The sequence below is a fragment of the Salvelinus fontinalis genome, chromosome 16 (assembly GCF_029448725.1).
Source record: "Salvelinus fontinalis isolate EN_2023a chromosome 16, ASM2944872v1, whole genome shotgun sequence".
In the NCBI taxonomy this organism is placed as follows: Eukaryota; Metazoa; Chordata; class Actinopteri; order Salmoniformes; family Salmonidae; genus Salvelinus; species Salvelinus fontinalis.
The window spans coordinates 14874026-14892689 of record NC_074680.1 but is presented as its reverse complement, the minus strand read 5'-3'; the positions used below and the strand labels follow the sequence as shown (position 1 = coordinate 14892689).

The 18664-nt window shown below is 47.3% G+C and overlaps 1 protein-coding gene across 6 annotated transcripts in view; it reads right to left on the bottom strand.

Moving 5' to 3' along the window:
• LOC129812690 (disks large-associated protein 2-like) overlaps positions 1–18664 on the bottom strand; it is a 226735-nt gene that overhangs the window by 51350 nt on the left and 156721 nt on the right. For 4 of the 6 annotated variants that reach the window (XM_055864465.1, XM_055864467.1, XM_055864468.1 and 1 more), the window contains one exon: positions 3398–4551. The exons of the other annotated variants lie outside the window; for them this stretch is intronic. In XM_055864465.1, coding sequence (XP_055720440.1) covers positions 3398–4480 — 1083 coding nt within the window. In that variant the 5' untranslated portion in view covers positions 4481–4551. The remainder of the gene's footprint in view (positions 1–3397; positions 4552–18664) is intronic. 6 annotated transcript variants of the gene reach the window in all.

The window sequence follows — 18664 nt, the reverse complement described above, 5'->3', positions numbered from 1 at the left end:
CTTCACTACATATTCGTCGCCAAACACACTGGCTCCAGGTCATCTATAAGTCTTTGCTAGGTAAAGCCCCTCCTTATCTCAGCTCACTGGTCACCATAGCAACACCCACCCGTAGCACGCGCTCCAGCAGGTATATTTCACTGGTCATCCCCAAATTCAACACTTCCTTTGGCCGCCTTATTATTTTGATGACATTGCTGTGACAGACAAAAGTAAATGTATTGTTGTGTAAGAAGATGATACAGGTGTGGTATGGAGATCAAAGGGAAAACCCCTACCAACTTGAAAGTTCACCTGAACACCACAAAGAAGCATTCAAACAATTAAAGGAAAAAGACAAAGTGAGACAGCCACCAGCTAGCTGCACGTCAACAATGCAAACGGCAACCTCTTCCTGAGGACAACAGACTTTAGCAGTGTGCTTTAGACCTGGGTGAAAGTAGATACCATTTTTTCGCCCGGTATGGTATTTTAGTGTGTTACTATTTCCTTTTTTAAATTTCCTTTCTTACTTTTTAACTTTGCATTGATGGGAAAGGGTTCGTAAGTAAGCACTTCACAGTAAAGTCTACACCTGTTGTATTCGCTGCATGTGACAAATAACAGTTGAGTTGATGTACTGATATGTGAAAATGTGTGAAAAAAATATATGGGCCTAACAGTAAAGCCATATCATTTAACTGTAAAAATGTATGGGCCTAATAGTAAAGCCATGTCATTTAACTGTAAAAATGTATGACTTTTTAATGTGGCATGAACACAACCAGGCATGATGTTTTCATTGATTGTCAAACAAATCACTTCAAAAGCAGGCTACCGTTCATCCACTCTAAAATAATTCCAGCATCTAAAACAGTGCACTTTGCACCTGTCATTTGATGAATGAAAAGGGGCATCTATTAAAACACCAAAAAGTGTCATGACATTCGTTGATTGTCATTAGGCAAACTTGTAGCCTGAATTGATTGTTGTATCCACTGGTGTCCGCGCATGTCTCAGTCCAGACTAGTGATCTTTACAGTCTCAAAATGTTTGTGTTCCCCTCGAACCACACCGCATTTTGGAGTTCATACCATCTGTTCTAAAGTCCATTCGCTCATTTCTCAAGTGGCTGCCAGGCGGTATAATAGCAGTTTTCTTTCCATCTTTGTTTTAATTATAGAGATAGGCTCATGTTTTACCGGTACAGCGTACCGCCACTATCTCTTTTGCCAGTAGGCCTACACCATACCGGACCGGCTTACTTCCCCCCTGGCTTTAAATGAGCAGAAGCCTGCCTCATTCCAATGAGTATTAAAGAAGAGACAAAGCTTTGGTTCAGTTATTCATTGAGTCTGGCAAGTCCGCAAGACTAGCCTCCCACGCATAGGCCACATTCTATTCGTAACACTGAAATTAAATGAAATAAAAACAAAATATAAATGTTATTATCAAACTAAAACGGAATAAAAACTAGTAAATCAAGTCTGCAAACTACCTGAAACTAAACCAAATTTCTAATAAAAGTTAAAAAAAAACAAAAACAAAAAACACAAAACTATAATACCCTTGCTGGCACATCAAACCATAAGGCGTGCCTCAAACACCCCACCTCCCACAACAGCAAACAACAACCATTATCTTTAAAGGGAAAGGAAAAGCGGATGCATAGTCAGTTGCACAACTGGATGCCTTCAACCGAAATTTGTCTTCCTCATTTAATCTATAGGATTGCACCCTAAAACCGAAATAGGAAAACAAAGCAGAACAGCAACAGGATGTTGCCTAAAGTTAAAGTAATGTTCTTGTCTAACAACTCAATCTGCCTGACTCACTGCTCCTGTTGATAAGGAAAGGGAGAGAGATAGAGACAGCCAGTCAGCCAGTCAGCCAGCCAGAGACCAGCATAGTCTGTTCATTTCCCCCTGTCTCCCTGGTAGCTAGTTCACCTCTGAGAGAGGGCACCAATCCCCCAGGGGAAATGCGTCACCCGTGGCCGATTGACAACCGAGACTCAAAATAGCCCTGCGGCAGAGAACCAATAGAATGGGCCGGGCTATTTATAGAACAACCAATGTGTTTATGGACGTTCAGACAGCCCATTTAATGAACAGATGAAGAATACATTACCGTCTCCTATCATCATTGTCTCAGAGAGAGCTTAGTACACTTAGAGAGATAAGAGAGTAGAGGTTCTAAAGCCCCAACGTTGTTCGGAGTTCATCACCTTTAAAAGTGCTTTATATACAGTTGCTTGGAATTAGTCACAGACCTCATGCTCCTGTTTTCCTGTTTACGTCAGCTAATAGTCAGATACAATGCCGGACTCCTCATTAGAATGGTGGGTGGGTTGAGTAATGCACCTCTTGTCCATTTAAGACAGCATCTCACAGTTACACCACATTCCACTTCATGGAGAGTCCCAGAGGAGTGTTTCTCTGAGTGTTGAGGAGTTCACATGGTTTTAGCTCCAGGCAGTAGCCCACTCAATGTTCCCTGAGATTATCAGCAGATCATACCTCATGGGTTGCATGTTTACTGTAAAACATGCACCTTTCATTGTCTTAAGAGCTTTGATATTGATTCATCATACACAAATACCATTGTTTGATATAGATAGTTATTTCAGAGTGCAGTTGGTAAGGGACTTGCCATTCCCAAGCAAATGGCCTACGCTTTACTATAACAACCCCAACATAATACCTCTGGACCATCAACTACAAAATGCCGTTCCCCACAATCCACCAGGATTTCCCACAAAGCGGATCCAGGTCATGAACTAAGTGCTCTCACACACCGATACAGACCAACTGATAGCTTGGAGAAACAGCACGACAACAAGCTCAAATCGGCATTGATCCTGAGTCTTTTCTTTGCACTCCCGACTTGTCACTGGTGTCATTCATTGATACAGTAATTGATTTGCTCCCACTGTGCCGTCCCTTTCACTGCTACTACCCTGCTGATCCCCTGACAGGTGATTCATATCCGGGACAGGGAAATACAAGTGATTATATCTCAGAACTATCAGAAGTCCAGCTGAGACAAACAACATCATAGTAACTCTCTGGACTCACTGTCTTTTGAATATAAGCCTCTGATAGAATGGAATGCCATGTTAATGGCAGGCTTACTGAGATGAGTGCTAATCAACGAGCCTCATTGTTTGCAATGTTTCTGAGTGTTAGCATGTAGCCTAGTTGGTCTTCTGTTCTACACTGACTGCTAATGACAATAAATCCTCTCTTCAATAGCTTCACTAAATCAGCCTACCAGCGGACCTATGTCTATCCGTACTGTACATATCTGTCTGCTTCTCTGCCAATCCCATCCATCTCTCGGCCTATCTATAACATTACTGTGGTTCCAGCAACATGGCTCCAGTAACGGACATATTAGGATTATACGAGTGACTCACCTGTAGATAGTGGCAGGGCCTGAGGTTGGGCTTGAGGTCTGTGGGCGTCATAGGTTTCTCCAGGTTGAGGGAAGACTTCCTGTAGGCCTCCTTGGCCTGGCTGACAGTCAGCGTTGACCAGGAGCTCCTCTTCATGAACTTCCCTTCAGGAGCCATGGCCACGCTCTCACACGCGGAACACTTCACATCGTTGTTGCTCTTGGAGGTCTTGAGCGACAGGTTCCCGTAGTGGCTGTGGACAGAGTCGGGGTAGCAGTGGCTGATGTGGTCCACCTGTTGGCGGGACATAACGCTGGGCGTCCGGTACGTACTGTCACTGTCCAGGTTATCGTCCGAGCTCCACCAGCCCGCCACCCCGGAGCGCTGCTTCCCGCTGCTGTCTGATGACTTACGCTCTTTGCTCTTACTGCGCTTGCTGTGTTTGTGGTGTCCATGGTGGTTGGGATGGTGGTGGTGGGAGCCTTCCCGGTGCGAGTCCCCCTTGGTGCCGTTCATCTTGGACGAGCCCTCCAGGGAGTGGGACTTGGTGAAGAGCTTCTGGACAGAGTGGACCAGGTGTCGGATCCTCCCAGGGCTCTCGTTGCGCTGCTCCGTGGTGGTGGTGTGTGTCTTCTGGTACTGCAGTGTGTGGAAGCCGTCGCGATGTAACGGAAGTTGCTTCTCAAACTGGTCCAGCAGGTTGGCCGGGATTCTGTTCATTTTACCGCTGCCGCCGTGCGACGAGCCGCACTCGTCTCGATCCCGTGATCCACCACCACCACCTCCTCCACCACCACCACTGTCCCGTGACCCGCTGCCGTCGTGGTGGGAACTGTAATGCATCCTGGGAAAGGTGCTGCTGGAGATGGAGTGGTCTGTGTTGGCCATGGAGACGGAGACGGGCATCGCCATGCACTCAGAGTGAATGGAGCTATGGGGGGAGCAGCGGCGGTGCTCCATGGGACAGCTCTCTGTGGGGCTGAGGAGGTAAGAGGGGGTGCGGGAGTCATGGTGGTCCAGGGAGTGTTCGCAGTCGGCCAGGCCGCAGGTGTGAGCCGAGGTGATCTGGAGCTGGCTGGGCCGCCCGCCCGATAGAGCCTTCATGTTCCTGGGTGGAGGAGGGGAGTTGCTTTCTTCATCGAAGTGCTGAGAGGGAGACCATGAATATTGCTGGTCTGTATTTGTGTGTGTGTTTGTGTGAGAGAGAGAGAGAGAGAGAGAGAGAGAGAGCGAGAGAGAGAGAGAAAGACACATTATCAAATAAGCTGCTTATCAAATGTCATTGTCACTACAGCAGCACATTGTCCTCAGTCACCCAGAACAACAAGGTGGAAAAAGAGAAAGTATGATCACAAAATGGCACAGTCCCACAGAGCTCAGGCCTCTTATTCCCAACTCCCTCCCTCCCCTGTCTGTCTGTTGGTACCAGGCTGCGGGGCGAGGGAAGGTGAGGGGGACAGGTAGCAGCTAGCATTGCCATTTATCCAATGCAAAGTGAAATAATAGCCTATCATTCTGAAGCGGCGATGTCATCGGTCAAAGCCCTGATGAGAGCGCTTTGAGGTGCATCAGTGGACGGGCAGTGTTTGGCCCCTACCGCGGCCGCATCACTAGATTAAAACCACATTCTCTTTGATCTGTCACCAAAGGCGGACATCCAAGCCCACCTCGCTACCGCATTTAACTTAATCAGAGGAAAGCTTTTCTCTATTTAGACAACCCACCACCATTATTTCACTCTAATTGCACATGCCCTCCACTTGAATAAAACAGACAAAAGGGTCACAAGACAAAGACCGTAGAATACTAATGGAATAGCATCAGCGGACGCAGATTGACGCAAAGTCTTATTTTCATCTTTCTGTAAAAAGGACTCTTCAGATGAACTGTTTATTGAATTTCTGTCCAAGAACGCAAGTTCAGTGCATTGAATCAACAACAATGAAATGTTACAAACCCTGACTGAGTGTTATTAGAAATTAACAATACTTTCCTAAACTCATCACACACAGAAATGACAATCAGGCCAAATATAACAATGGAACAAAGGGTTCCTAGCCATAAAGTATTGTGTGTTTGGTCATAAAGAGTTAGACCGGACATATTTCATTTATTTGACAGTAAACACCTGTAAATATATTAAGAACAAAAGTAAGCCTCTTCCAGACAGCAATCCTCCAGTCAACTACACAGCCCATAAACTCCTGCACTTCCACTCAAACTGTAACCCCATAAAGTAAAGGAGAGACTATATTTCACGAGAAACCATAGAAATTGAAAGTCAAACAAACAAAAATCAGAGGCGGCGATGGATGCTGATTTTTGTATTGGAAGGGACACGTATGGAAGATTATGTGAGAGAAGGGACCAAGTGGAAAGCATAGGGTGATCTATGGCCAACAAGGGACAGAGTTAACCAATACAGTACACTCTTAGAAAAAAGGGTTCAAAAAGGGTTCTTTGGCTGTCCCCATAGGAGAACCCTTTTTGGTTCCAAGTAGAACCCTTTTGTGTTCCATGTAGAACCCTCTGTGGAAAGGGTACTACATGGAACCAAAAAAGGTTCTACCTGGAACCAAAACGGGTTCTTTAAAGGGTTCCCTATGGGGAAAGCCGAATAACCGTTTTAGGTTCTAGATGGAACCTTTTTTTCCTAAGAGTGTAGTCCATACTCTGTCATTTCTATTATATCATTCTATCATACTTTAACAGGAATTTACGGTCTTTATTCTTAGTCTCTGCTATTGGCGCCTGGAGCAAGACAAGGAGCTGTGAGACCAGCAGCCGTGCTGCTGTAAATATCCATCAGTATGAATGTAATGCATTCCTTATGTGGGACATGTTCCACTAGGTGAGCCTTGACTACTTAACAGAACCATGATAAATCTATCTAGTATAAGGAGCGCTAAAGGGAAACAGAAAGTGGAAAAGTGAAACTCCGTAGTTGTGTATTTCAGAATCACTCCACCAAACAAAACTTAGAGGAAAATGTTGAATGCCGTCAAAAAGAAAAACAAGGTACTGCTACAGCAATGGTGTAACGGGTGTTGCTCTCCTCATCCTCGGACGAGGTGAGGAGAGAGGGATCTGAAGACCAAAACGCAGCTTGTGGGAAATAAGCCATCTTTTATTTAACAACGCTGATGGCAAAACACGAAACGAAACAAACACTTTCCAAACTACAAAATAACAAAACGACGTTGACGAAACCTGAACATAAACTTACATAACTAAACATAAACTTACGTACAGGAAACAGACAACATCGAAACGAAAACGAAACAAACAAACGCTACAGTCCAGTGTGGTACTGTCATGTTTTGGCTTTGATCATCATGTCTTGTCCCTGTGCTTCCCTCTGCTGGTCTTATTAGGTTCTTTCCCTCTTTCTATTCCTCTCTCTCCCTCCCCCGCTCTCTCTCTCTATCGTTCCGTTCCTGCTTCCAGCTGTTTCTCTTTCTCCTAACGACCTCATTTACTCTTTCACACCTGTCTCCTATTTTGCCCTCTGATTAGAGTCCCTATTTCTCCCTCTGTTTTCCGCTTCTGTCTTTGTCGGATTCTTGTTTGAGGTTAGCTGCTCTGTGTCCTTGTTCCGCCCTGTTGTTGTTTTTGCATTTGTCAGATGTTGCGTGTGAGCAGGTGTCTATGTCAGCTACGGTCTGTGCCTTCCTGAAGCGACCTGCAGTCGGTGGTCGCGTCTCCAGTCGTTCCTCTCTACTGACAAGAGGTTTTCAGTTTCCTGTTTTGGATTACCTTTGGATTATATCCAGGAACATCATTGTTTGTTTAAGACTGGAATAAAGACTCTGTTTCTATTACGTCGCTTTTGGGTCCTCCTTCATCAGCATAACAGAAGAATCCGACCAAGAATGGACCCAGCGACTATGGATTCTCTCAACACTACCGTCAAGTTCCAGGGAGCAATGCTCGGCAGACACGAGCAGGAATTGTCTGCTGCTCGTCATGCCGTTGAGACCCTGGCCGCTCAGGTCTCCGATCTCTCAGGACAGTTTCAGAGTCTTCGTCTCGTACCACAAGCTACTTCCTGGTCTTCCGAGTCTCCGGAACCCAGGGTTAATAATCCACCATGTTACTCTGGACAGCCCACTGAGTGTCGCTCCTTTCTCACCCAGTGTGATATTGTGTTCTCTCTCCAGCCCAACACATACTCTGGAGAGAGAGCTCGGATCGCTTACGTCATATCACTCCTTACTGGGCGGGCTCGGGAGTGGGGCACAGCTATCTGGGAGGCAAGGGCTGAGTGTTCTGACGTTTATCAGAACTTTAAGGAGGAGATGATACGGGTCTTTGATCGTTCTGTTTTTGGGAAGGAGGCTTCCAGGGGTCTGGCTTCCCTATGTCAAGGTGATCGATCCATAACGGATTACTCTATAGAGTTTCGTACTCTTGCTGCATCCAGTGACTGGAACGAGCCGGCGTTGCTCGCTCGTTTTCTGGAGGGACTCCACGCTGAGGTTAAGGATGAGATTCTCTCCCGGGAGGTTCCTTCCAGCGTGGACTCTTTGATTGCACTCGCCATCCGCATAGAACGACGGGTAGATCTTCGTCACCGAGCTCGTGGAAGAGAGCTCGCGTTAACGGGGTTTCCCTTCTCCGCATCTCGACCATCTCCTTCCATCGGCTCAGAGACTGAGCCCATGCAGCTGGGAGGTGTTCACATCTCGACTAAGGAGAGGGAACGGAGAATCACCAACCGCCTTTGCTTCTATTGCGGTTCTGCTGGACATTTTGTCATGTCATGTCCAGTTAAAGGCCAGAGTTCATTAGTAAGCGGAGGGCTACGGGTGAGCGCTACTACTCTGGTCTCTCCATCAAGATCCTGTACTACCTTGTCGGTCCATCTACGCTGGACCGGGTCGGCTGCTTCCTGCAGTGCCTTGATAGACTCTGGGGCTGAGGGTTGTTTTATGGACGAAGCATGGGCTCGGAAACATGACATTCCTCTCAGAGAGTTAGGGAGGATCACACCCATGTTCGCCTTAGATGGTAGTCCTCTCCCCAGTATCAGATATGAGACATTACCTTTAACCCTCACAGTATCTGGTAACCACAGTGAGACCATTTCTTTTTTGATTTTTTGTTCACCTGTTACACCTGTTGTTTTGGGTCATCCCTGGCTAGTATGTCATAATCCTTCTATTAATTGGTCTAGTAATTCTATCCTTTCCTGGAACGTTTCTTGTCATGTGAAGTGTTTAATGTCTGCTATCCCTCCTGTTTCTTCTGTCCCCTCTACTCAGGAGGAGCCTGGTGATGTGACAGGAGTGCCGGAGGAATATCATGATCTACGCACGGTCTTCAGTCGGTCCAGAGCCAACTCTCTTCCTCCTCACCGGTCGTATGATTGTTGTATTGATCTCCATCCGGGGACCACTTCTCCTCGGGGTAGATTATTCTCTCTGTCGGCTCCAGAACGTAAGGCTCTCGATGATTATCTGTCTGCTGAAGGCATTCAGATGGATCCCGCTAAGGTCCAGGATGTCAGCGATTGGCCTGTTCCTAAGTCACGTGTCGAGTTACAGCGCTTTCTCGGTTTCGCTAATTTCTATCGGCGTTTCATTCGTAATTTCGGTCAAGTGGCTGCCCCTCTCACAGCTCTGACTTCTGTCAAGTCTTGCTTTAAGTGGTCTGGTTCCGCCCAGGGAGCTTTTGATCTCCTCAAGAAGCGTTTTACATCCGCCCCTATCCTTGTTACTCCTGACGTCACTAAACAATTCATTGTCGAGGTTGACGCTTCAGAGGTGGGCGTGGGAGCCATTCTGTCCCAGCGCTTCCAGTCTGACGATAAGGTCCATCCTTGCGCTTACTTTTCTCATCAATTGTCGCCATCGGAACCCGAGGGGATTCTCCCTGAAGGGCGTGTTGTCGGGTTGACTGTCTGGGGAATTGAGAGACAGGTAAAGCAAGCACTCACTCACACTGCGTCGCCGCGCGCTTGTCCTAGTAACCTTCTGTTCGTTCCTGTCTCTATTCGTCTGGCGGTTCTTCAGTGGGCTCATTCTGCCAAGTTAGCTGGTCACCCCGGCGTTCGGGGTACGCTTGCTTCTATTCGCCAGCGGTTTTGGTGGCCTACTCAGGAGCGGGACACGCGCCGTTTCGTGGCTGCTTGTTCGGACTGCGCGCAGACTAAGTCAGGTAACTCTTCTCCTGCCGGTCGTCTTAGACCGCTTCCCATTCCTTCTCGACCACGGTCTCAGATCGCCTTAGACTTTATGACCGGTCTGTCTTCGTCTGCGGGGAGGACTGTGAGAGCCGCCAATAAACGTAGGATTAAGAGTCCTAGGTATTGTCGCGGTCAGAGAGTGTGGCTTTCCACTCGTAACCTTTCCCTTACGACAGCTTCTCGCAAGTTGACTCCGCGGTTCATTGGTCCGTTCCGTGTCTCTCAGGTCGTTAATCCTGTCGCTGTGCGACTGCTTCTTCCGCGACATCTTCGTCGCGTCCACCCTGTCTTCCATGTCTCTTGTGTCAAGCCTTTTCTTCGCGCCCCCGTTCGTCTTCCCTCCCCCCCTCCCGTCCTTGTCGAGGGCGCTCCTATTTACAAGGAACGGAGGATCATGGACATGCGTTCTCAGGGACGTGGTCACCAGTACTTAGTGGATTGGGAGGGTTACGGTCCTGAGGAGAGGAGTTGGGTTCCTTCTCGGGACGTGCTGGACCGTTCGTTGATTGATGATTTCCTTCGTCGCCGCCAGGGTTCCTCCTCGAGTGCGCCTGGAGGCGCTTGGTGAGTGGGGGGGTACTGTCATGTTTTGGCTTTGATCATCATGTCTTGTCCCTGTGCTTCCCTCTGCTGGTCTTATTAGGTTCTTTCCCTCTTTCTATTCCTCTCTCTCCCTCCCCCGCTCTCTCTCTCTATCGTTCCGTTCCTGCTTCCAGCTGTTTCTCTTTCTCCTAACGACCTCATTTACTCTTTCACACCTGTCTCCTATTTTGCCCTCTGATTAGAGTCCCTATTTCTCCCTCTGTTTTCCGCTTCTGTCTTTGTCGGATTCTTGTTTGAGGTTAGCTGCTCTGTGTCCTTGTTCCGCCCTGTTGTTGTTTTTGCATTTGTCAGATGTTGCGTGTGAGCAGGTGTCTATGTCAGCTACGGTCTGTGCCTTCCTGAAGCGACCTGCAGTCGGTGGTCGCGTCTCCAGTCGTTCCTCTCTACTGACAAGAGGTTTTCAGTTTCCTGTTTTGGATTACCTTTGGATTATATCCAGGAACATCATTGTTTGTTTAAGACTGGAATAAAGACTCTGTTTCTATTACGTCGCTTTTGGGTCCTCCTTCATCAGCATAACAGGTACGAACAAACATACTGACACAGGAGACAATCACCCACAAACAAACAGTGAGAATGCCCTACCTAAATATGACTCTTGATTAGAGGAAAACGCAAACCACCTGCCTCTAATCAAGAGCCATACCAGGCAAACCAAAACCAACATAGAAACAGATAACATAGACTGCCCACCCAAAACTAACGCCCTGACCATAAACACATAAAAACAACATAAAACAGGTCAGGACTGTTACAAATGGCAACTCAGGTCTAACCTTCTCTCTGGGTTATGGCAGTTTGGTTCAACTCAGGTCTAACCTTCTCTCTGGGTTATGGCAATTTGGTTCAACTCAGGTCTAACCTTCTCTCTGGGTTATGGCAGTTTGGTTCAACTCAGGTCTAACCTTCTCTCTGGGTTATGGCAGTTTGGTTCAACTCAGGTCTAACCTTCTCTCTGGGTTATGGCAGTTTGGTTCAACTCAGGTCTAACCTTCTCTCTGGGTTATGGCAGTTTGGTTCAACTCAGGTCTAACCTTCTCTCTGGGTTATGGCAGTTTGGTTCAACTCAGGTCTAACCTTCTCTCTGGGTTATGGCAGTTTGGTTCAACTCAGGTCTAACCTTCTCTCTGGGTTATGGCAGTTTGGTTCAACTCTGTGTGTTTCCTTCTACAGACAGAAGGGAAAGGGGGATACCTAGTCAGTTGCACAACTGAATGCCTTCAACCGAAATGTGTCTTCCGCAGCATTTAACCCAACGCCTCTGAATCAGAGAGAACAGTTGTTGGTGCTGCCTTGCTCAAGAGCAGAATAAAGGAGACTCCTCCTAGCCAGCCCAGGGATTCAAACTAGCAAACTTGTGTTTACTGGCTCAGTGTTCTTAACCGCTAGGCTACCTGCCGTCCAGAGGATGACACCACGGCTACTGCTGTGTGAAATGATGCAGTGATGTCTGAAGTTGACTCTTCCACAAAGAATCTCTGAGAGACGAGTTGAATAAATGATCCGCCGGCAGAGTTTTGGCATTCCCCAGGATAATACTCCATACTGTCTCAGACTCAGACTCAGACTCAGACTCAGACTCTCTCTCTCTCTCTCTCTCTCTCGATTTCCTGTTTCACATAATGGGAAAGAAAAGGAATAGAGGATTTTGAAAGCAACTCCTACAACATCTCTCTATGAGCAAGCATCCTTCCAGCAAGTGCTCTCAAAATAGGCGAGTATCTATGACATCTGCTTCTGCCTCGGTCTCAGAGGCTGAATGATGAATACTGCAGCAAAGATTGATGATTTAGAGAAGCTAGAATGGTATGCATTAAAATGGCCTATAGAATCTTAACGGTTTTAACAACTAAATTGGGTGTGCTAAGTCCACAACAAGCTTAAACTACATCAGGAGACCACTTTTGAGGTCTGGGAAAAATGATGCTCAGATTTGTGGGTGTAGTTACCCTTTAACTCAACTGCCACCAGCCATAGACTGTTGTTCGGTTAGCAATGTTTCTGTAGCGCTTATGTGATTGCAGACTTTGCAAAACAAATGGCCACTAGATTGATGCAAATAATCATGATATCATTATGTCAGGTAGACATAGGCTACTTTGTAGTTAATATTTAATTGAGAAGGTTTTTGGGAACTTTTCCATCTACCAGAAGACAGTTGTCATTACATTAGCATCATCGCTAATGGCTACACAAAGTGGTAGCCAAACGCGCGCACACAGACATGGGTCATTCCTGTTCCATTGCCTCTTCAGAAAGTTGATGGAAAATACAAATCACTGATGCATTTTGTTAATGTCTTATGATAGTATTGGGCAAATGAATGCATTTTCGACCAAGTTCAATACATTTAGTTGATTTTCTACTAAATGTATTGAATTTGGTCGAAAATGAACAAAAAATATGAATTGCAACATGCAAGTGTTGGTCCCATGTTTCATGAGCTGAAATAAAATCTCAGAAATTGTTCATATGCAATTGCTGTGCACAAACTAGTTTACATCCCTGTTAATGGGATTTCTCCTTTGCCAAGATAATCCATCCACCTGACAGGTATGGCATATCAAGAAGCTGATTAAACAGCATGATCATTACACAGGTGCACCTTGTGCTGGGGACAATAAAAGGCACTCTAAAATGTGCATTTTTGTCACACAACACAATGCCACAGATCTCTCAAGTTTTGAGAGAGCGTGTATTTGGCATGCTGACTGCAGGAATGTCCACCAAAGCTGTTGCCAGAGAATTTAATGTTAATTTCACTACCATAAGCTGCCTCCAACGTCATTTTACATCTCACAACCGCAGACCACGTGTATGGCATCGTGTGGGCGAGTAGTTTGCTGATGTCAACGTTGTGAACAGAGTGCCCCTTGGTGATGGTGGGATTATGGTACGGGCAGGCATAAGCTACGGACAACGAACACAATTGCATTTTATCGATGGCAAATTGAATGCACAGACGTACCGTTACGAGATCCTGAGGCCCATTGTCATGCCATTCATCCGCCACCATCGCCTCATGGTTCAGCATGATAATGCACTGCCCCATGTCACAAGGATCTGTACACAATTCCTGGAAGCTGAAAATGTCCCTGTTCTTCCATGGCTTGCATACTCACCAGACATGTCACCCATTGAGCATGTTTGGGATGCTCTGGATTGACGAGTACGACAGCATGCCACAGTTCCTGCCAACATCCAGCAACTAAACACAGCCATTGAAGAGGAGTGGGACAACATTCCACAGTCCACAATCAACATCCTGATCAACTCTATGTGAATAAGATCTGTTGCGCTGCATGAGGCAAATGGTGGTCACACTAGATACTGACTGGTTTTCTGATCCACGCCCCTACTTTTTATTTTAAGGTAACTAGGCCTATGTTTTGTAACCTCCCCAGGTTGTTGCTGTAAATGAGAATGAGAATACAGTCAACTCACCTGGTTAAATAAAATATAAATAAAACTGAAAAAAAAAATCTACTGATCATGTCTAGCTCAACACTTGGCACAGAGCCATCAGTCCAATATTTTCAACACTCCAAGATCCCCCAGAGGGCAGAGGTACGAACGCCCAATCGTTGCCAAATTTGCTTCATTTAAAGATAAAATAATGGTTAAAAGCCTGGGTAAAAGACTTGCTGGGACCAAAATTGGCATGAATGATCAGTTTCCGAAAGAAATTGCAGAACGGCGCAAAGTTCTGGATCCAATTTTCAAAGAAAATATATTAAAAGCGAAACGAGTAGCTCTCGTCATGGATAAACTATATATTGATAACCAGTTGTTCAGAGACACAAAGATTACTCCATGGTTATTTTAAAAATTACAAAGTTCTCATAGATGAGGAAAATAAACACAATTCAAGCCCGGTTACTGATTGTAACAATACAAAATATAGCTTTTCTATAAATCTTCACATATAACTAATTGAACACAAGCACTATTTCTACATAGTGAAGATAAAAACTAAGTAAACAGAAGGCACAGTATGTAAAGGCAGTCAATGTTGTTCTCCCCCTTAGACGAGAAGGAGCATGGATAGGACCAAGATGCGGATTGAGGGAAATAAGCCATCTTTTAATGACAACAGCAAACAAGACACTACAAAACAACAAATGTGACTAACCTTCAACCGTCCTGTGAGGACACAGGAACAAACACCCACAAAAACCCCAGTGAAACCCTGGCTGCCTTAGTATGACTCTCAATTAGAGACAAACGATACACACCTGTCTCTAATTGAGAATCACACCAGGCCGAACACAAAACCCAACCTAGAAATACAAAACATAGACTGCCCACCCAAAACACACGCCCTGACCATAAACACATACCAAAACAACATAAAACAGGTCAGGACCGTTACAGAACCCCCCCCTCAAGGTGCGAACGCCGGGCGCACCAGCACAAAGTCCAGGGGAGGGTCTGGGTGGGCAGTTGACCACGGTGGTGGCTCAGGCTCTGGACGCTGTCCCCACACCACCATAGTCACTCCCCGCTTCTGTCTTCCCCTCCCAATGACCACCCTAAAACTAACATCCCCTAAATGAGCGGCCAGCACCGGGACAAGGGGCAGCACCGGGACAAGGGGCAGCACCGGGACAAGGGGCAGCACCGGGACAAGGGGCAGCACCGGGACAAGGGGCAGCACCGGGACAAGGGGCAGCAGGTCCTGGCTGAGGGACTCCGGCAGGTCCTGGCTGAGGGACTCCGGCAGGTCCTGGCTGAGGGACTCCGGCAGGTCCTGGCTGAGGGACTCCGGCAGGTCCTGGCTGAGGGACTCCGGCAGGTCCTGGCTGAGGGACTCCGGCAGGTCCTGGCTGAGGGACTCCGGCAGGTCCTGGCTGAGGGACTCCGGCAGGTCCTGGCTGAGGGACTCCGGCAGGTCCTGGCTGAGGGACTCCGGCAGGTCCTGGCTGAGGGACTCCGGCAGGTCCTGGCTGAGGGACTCCGGCAGGTCCTGGCTGAGGGACTCCGGCAGGTCCTGGCTGAGGGACTCCGGCAGGTCCTGGCTGGACGGCTCTGGCAGGTCATGGCAGGACGGCTCTGGCAGGTCATGGCAGGACGGCTCTGGCAGGTCATGGCAGGACGGCTCTGGCTGGTCATGGCAGGACGGCTCTGGCTGGTCATGGCAGGACGGCTCTGGCTGGTCATGGCAGGACGGCTCTGGCGCTAGGCAGACGGCAGACTCTGGCCGGCTGAGACGCACTATAGGCCTGGTGCGTGGTACCGGAACTGGAGGTACCGGGCTGAGGGCACACACCTCAGGGCGAGTGCGGGGAACAGGAACTGGGCACACTGGACTCTCGTGGCGCACTCTAGGCCTGGTGCGTGGTACCGGAACTGGAGGTACCGGGCTGGAGACACGCACCATAGGGAGAGCGCGTGGAAGAGGAACAGGGCTCTGGAGATGCACTGGAAGCCTGGTGCGTGGTGTAGGCACTGGTGGTACTGAGCTGGGGTGGGAAGGTGGCGCCGGATATACCGGACCGTGAAGGAGGACACGTGCTCTTGAGCACCGAGCCTCCCCAACCCTACCAGGTTGAATGGTCCCCGTAGCCCTGCCAGTGCGGCGAGGTGGAATAGCCCGCACTGGCCTATGCAGGCGAACCGGGGACACCACCTGTAAGGCTGGTGCCATGTACGCCGGCCCGAGGAGACGTACTGGAGACCAGATACGTTGGGCCGGCTTCATGGCACTCGGCTCGATGCCCAACCTAGCCCTCCCAGTGCGGCAAGGTGGAATAGCCCGCACTGGGCTAAGCACGCGTACTGGGGACACCGTGCGCTTTACCGCATAACACGGTGTCTGACCAGTACGACGCCCTCTTACTCCACGGCAAGCCCGGGGAGTTGGCTCAGGTATCCAACCCGGCTTCGCCACACTCCCCTTTAGCCCCCCCCCCCAAGAAATTTTTGGGTGAGCCTCTCGGGCTTCCAGCCTCTCATACGTGCTGCCTCCTCATACCAGCGCTCCTGGGCTGTGGCTGCCTTCCTCTCCTCCCGAGAGCGGCGATTCTCTCCAACCCTTCCCCAGGGTCCCTTTCCGTCCATGATCTCCCAAGACCATTCCTCCTGTGTCCAGTGCCTTAGTTCCTTTTCTCTCTCCTCAATCCGCTTGGTCCTGTTATGGTGGGTGTTTCTGTAAAGGCAGTCAATGTTGTTCTCCCCCTTAGACGAGAAGGAGCATGGATAGGACCAAGATGCGGATTGAGGGAAATAAGCCATCTTTTAATGACAACAGCAAACAAGACACTACAAAACTACAAAACAACAAATGTGACTAACCTTCAACCGTCCTGTGAGGACACAGGAACAAACACCCACAAAAACCCCAGTGAAACCCTGGCTGCCTTAGTATGACTCTCAATTAGAGACAAACGATACACACCTGTCTCTAATTGAGAATCACACCAGGCCGAACACAAAACCCAACCTAGAAATACAAAACATAGACTGCCCACCCAAAACACACGCCCTGACCATAAACACATACCAAAACAACATAAAACAGGTCAGGACCGTTACACAGTATGTGTGGATGGTGTGGTGTGTGTTTATTTTTATTTGTTATGTTTGGAAAGTTGAGTGAGTGAGTAATGAAATAGTTGCATATCCCAGAGCCAGTGTATTGCTGTGGGCCGGGTATGAGAGGGCTTTCAATGTTGTTCAAATGATGGATATACTTTTATAATGAATTATACGTCTTATTTATTTATTGTCCTATCATGGGGAACTACATTTTTAAAATAAATTATATCTAATTATTTATTATCCTATTTTAATGGTACGGTCCATGGCCCTATACCCTAGACACCCACATGAATGGCCCAGATACTAAGGAGAAGTCCCTAACTGTTTTATGTGCATGCTGTAAACGGTCTGTATGCAGCCAAAATGAGGACAGGGACCATGAGCAGCACTGCCCCCTCAAGATTCTGAGCCTGCTTGGCAGGGTTAGTCCTGCAAAGCCAAAGCCCCCTAAAGGGAGAGCATAATAAACAAGGAAATTCTCAAAGCTGCTAATGAGAACCTTGACGACCTTGTACCTAGCCGGTGGGGATTCCGGTGGGGTGCCCCCACCCAGGCAGTGGCAGTGCTGGCAACACTAGCTGCAGGAACCCATGGGGAGGGGGTCACACTCGGACATTCAGAGAGGGGGTATATTATTGTGGCCCTGGTGGCACGAAACCAATCGGACTGCATGGAGATGCTTGGGAACATGGTCAAAATGGATGACCGTATTGTGGGTGTTTCAGGAAGAAGGTGTACATTTGACCTCCATCATCTAGGATGTGACAATGGTAAATAAATCTCTACATTTATGCTCATTTTTTGCGCGGTCTTGCAGGCCTTCTCATGCAGCTGCAACTGCAAGTACATTTGTAAATCATGACTCATCTTGAGTTGGGCTCTGGGATGGTGCAATTGTTAAGAGGGTGAGCTTATGGTTGTGTGGGGGTAAGGGCTGAATGTGTGTGGGTGTATGTGTGTATCCCACAACTGTTGCGAAGGAAGAAGTAAAAGATGTTAGGGACTATAGAGGATGATTCACAGCAATATGTAATAAAAATTGAGGTGAGGGCGATGGAAATGCATTTGGCAATGGATCTGCTTCGGTTCGGTGGATGGTGCTGTGTGCACTTTTCGAAGGATGGATCCCAGTCGGTCCGGGGCTGTGCGATGCGGGGGGTCGGGGGTGGTCTGCCGGGCATTGGGATGACAACCCAACTCGAGATGGGGGCTTTTGGCGGGTGGAATAGTGGGGACCAATTGGAGGTTTGCTTAGTGGAGATGCAAATGTCATGGTACAACTATATAGACACTCAATCATTATGTTACTTTTTAATAGGACGTTTACAAACATATATTTTGATAAAAATAATTGAAAGGTGTGTCTCATTATGGTAAGTGGTGAAATAAGTATAGCCAGTTACAATTGTAATGGCTTAGCAGATAATAAGAAAAGACGATCAGTATTTACCTGGCTAAAAGAGAAGGATTATAATATCTACTGTTTACAGGAAACCCATTCGACAGTTTTAGATGAAGTTTTGTGGAAAAAGAACTGGGGGGGCAAAAATATATTTCTCCCATGGGCAAAGAAATTCAAAAGGGGTGATGGTTTTAATTAATAATAACTTTGATCCAAATGTGCAACTTGTCCAAACAGATCCTCAAGGTAGATGGATTATTTTAAATATGTTATTGGACAATAAACATATATGGCTTATTAACCTATACGGTCCGAATAATGATGATCCAAGCTTCTTTGACAATATATATAAGAATGTATCAACTCTACAAGCAACACTAGACTCTATTATTATAGTGGGAGATTTTAATACGGTCATAAATACCTCTATGGACCGGAAAGGAAATCACACTACAAACTATCACCCTCAGGCACTTAAGGAAATCAGGAATGTCATGGATGTATTGGAATTAGTGGATATATGGAGACTTAAATACCCTGACCTAGTGAGATATAC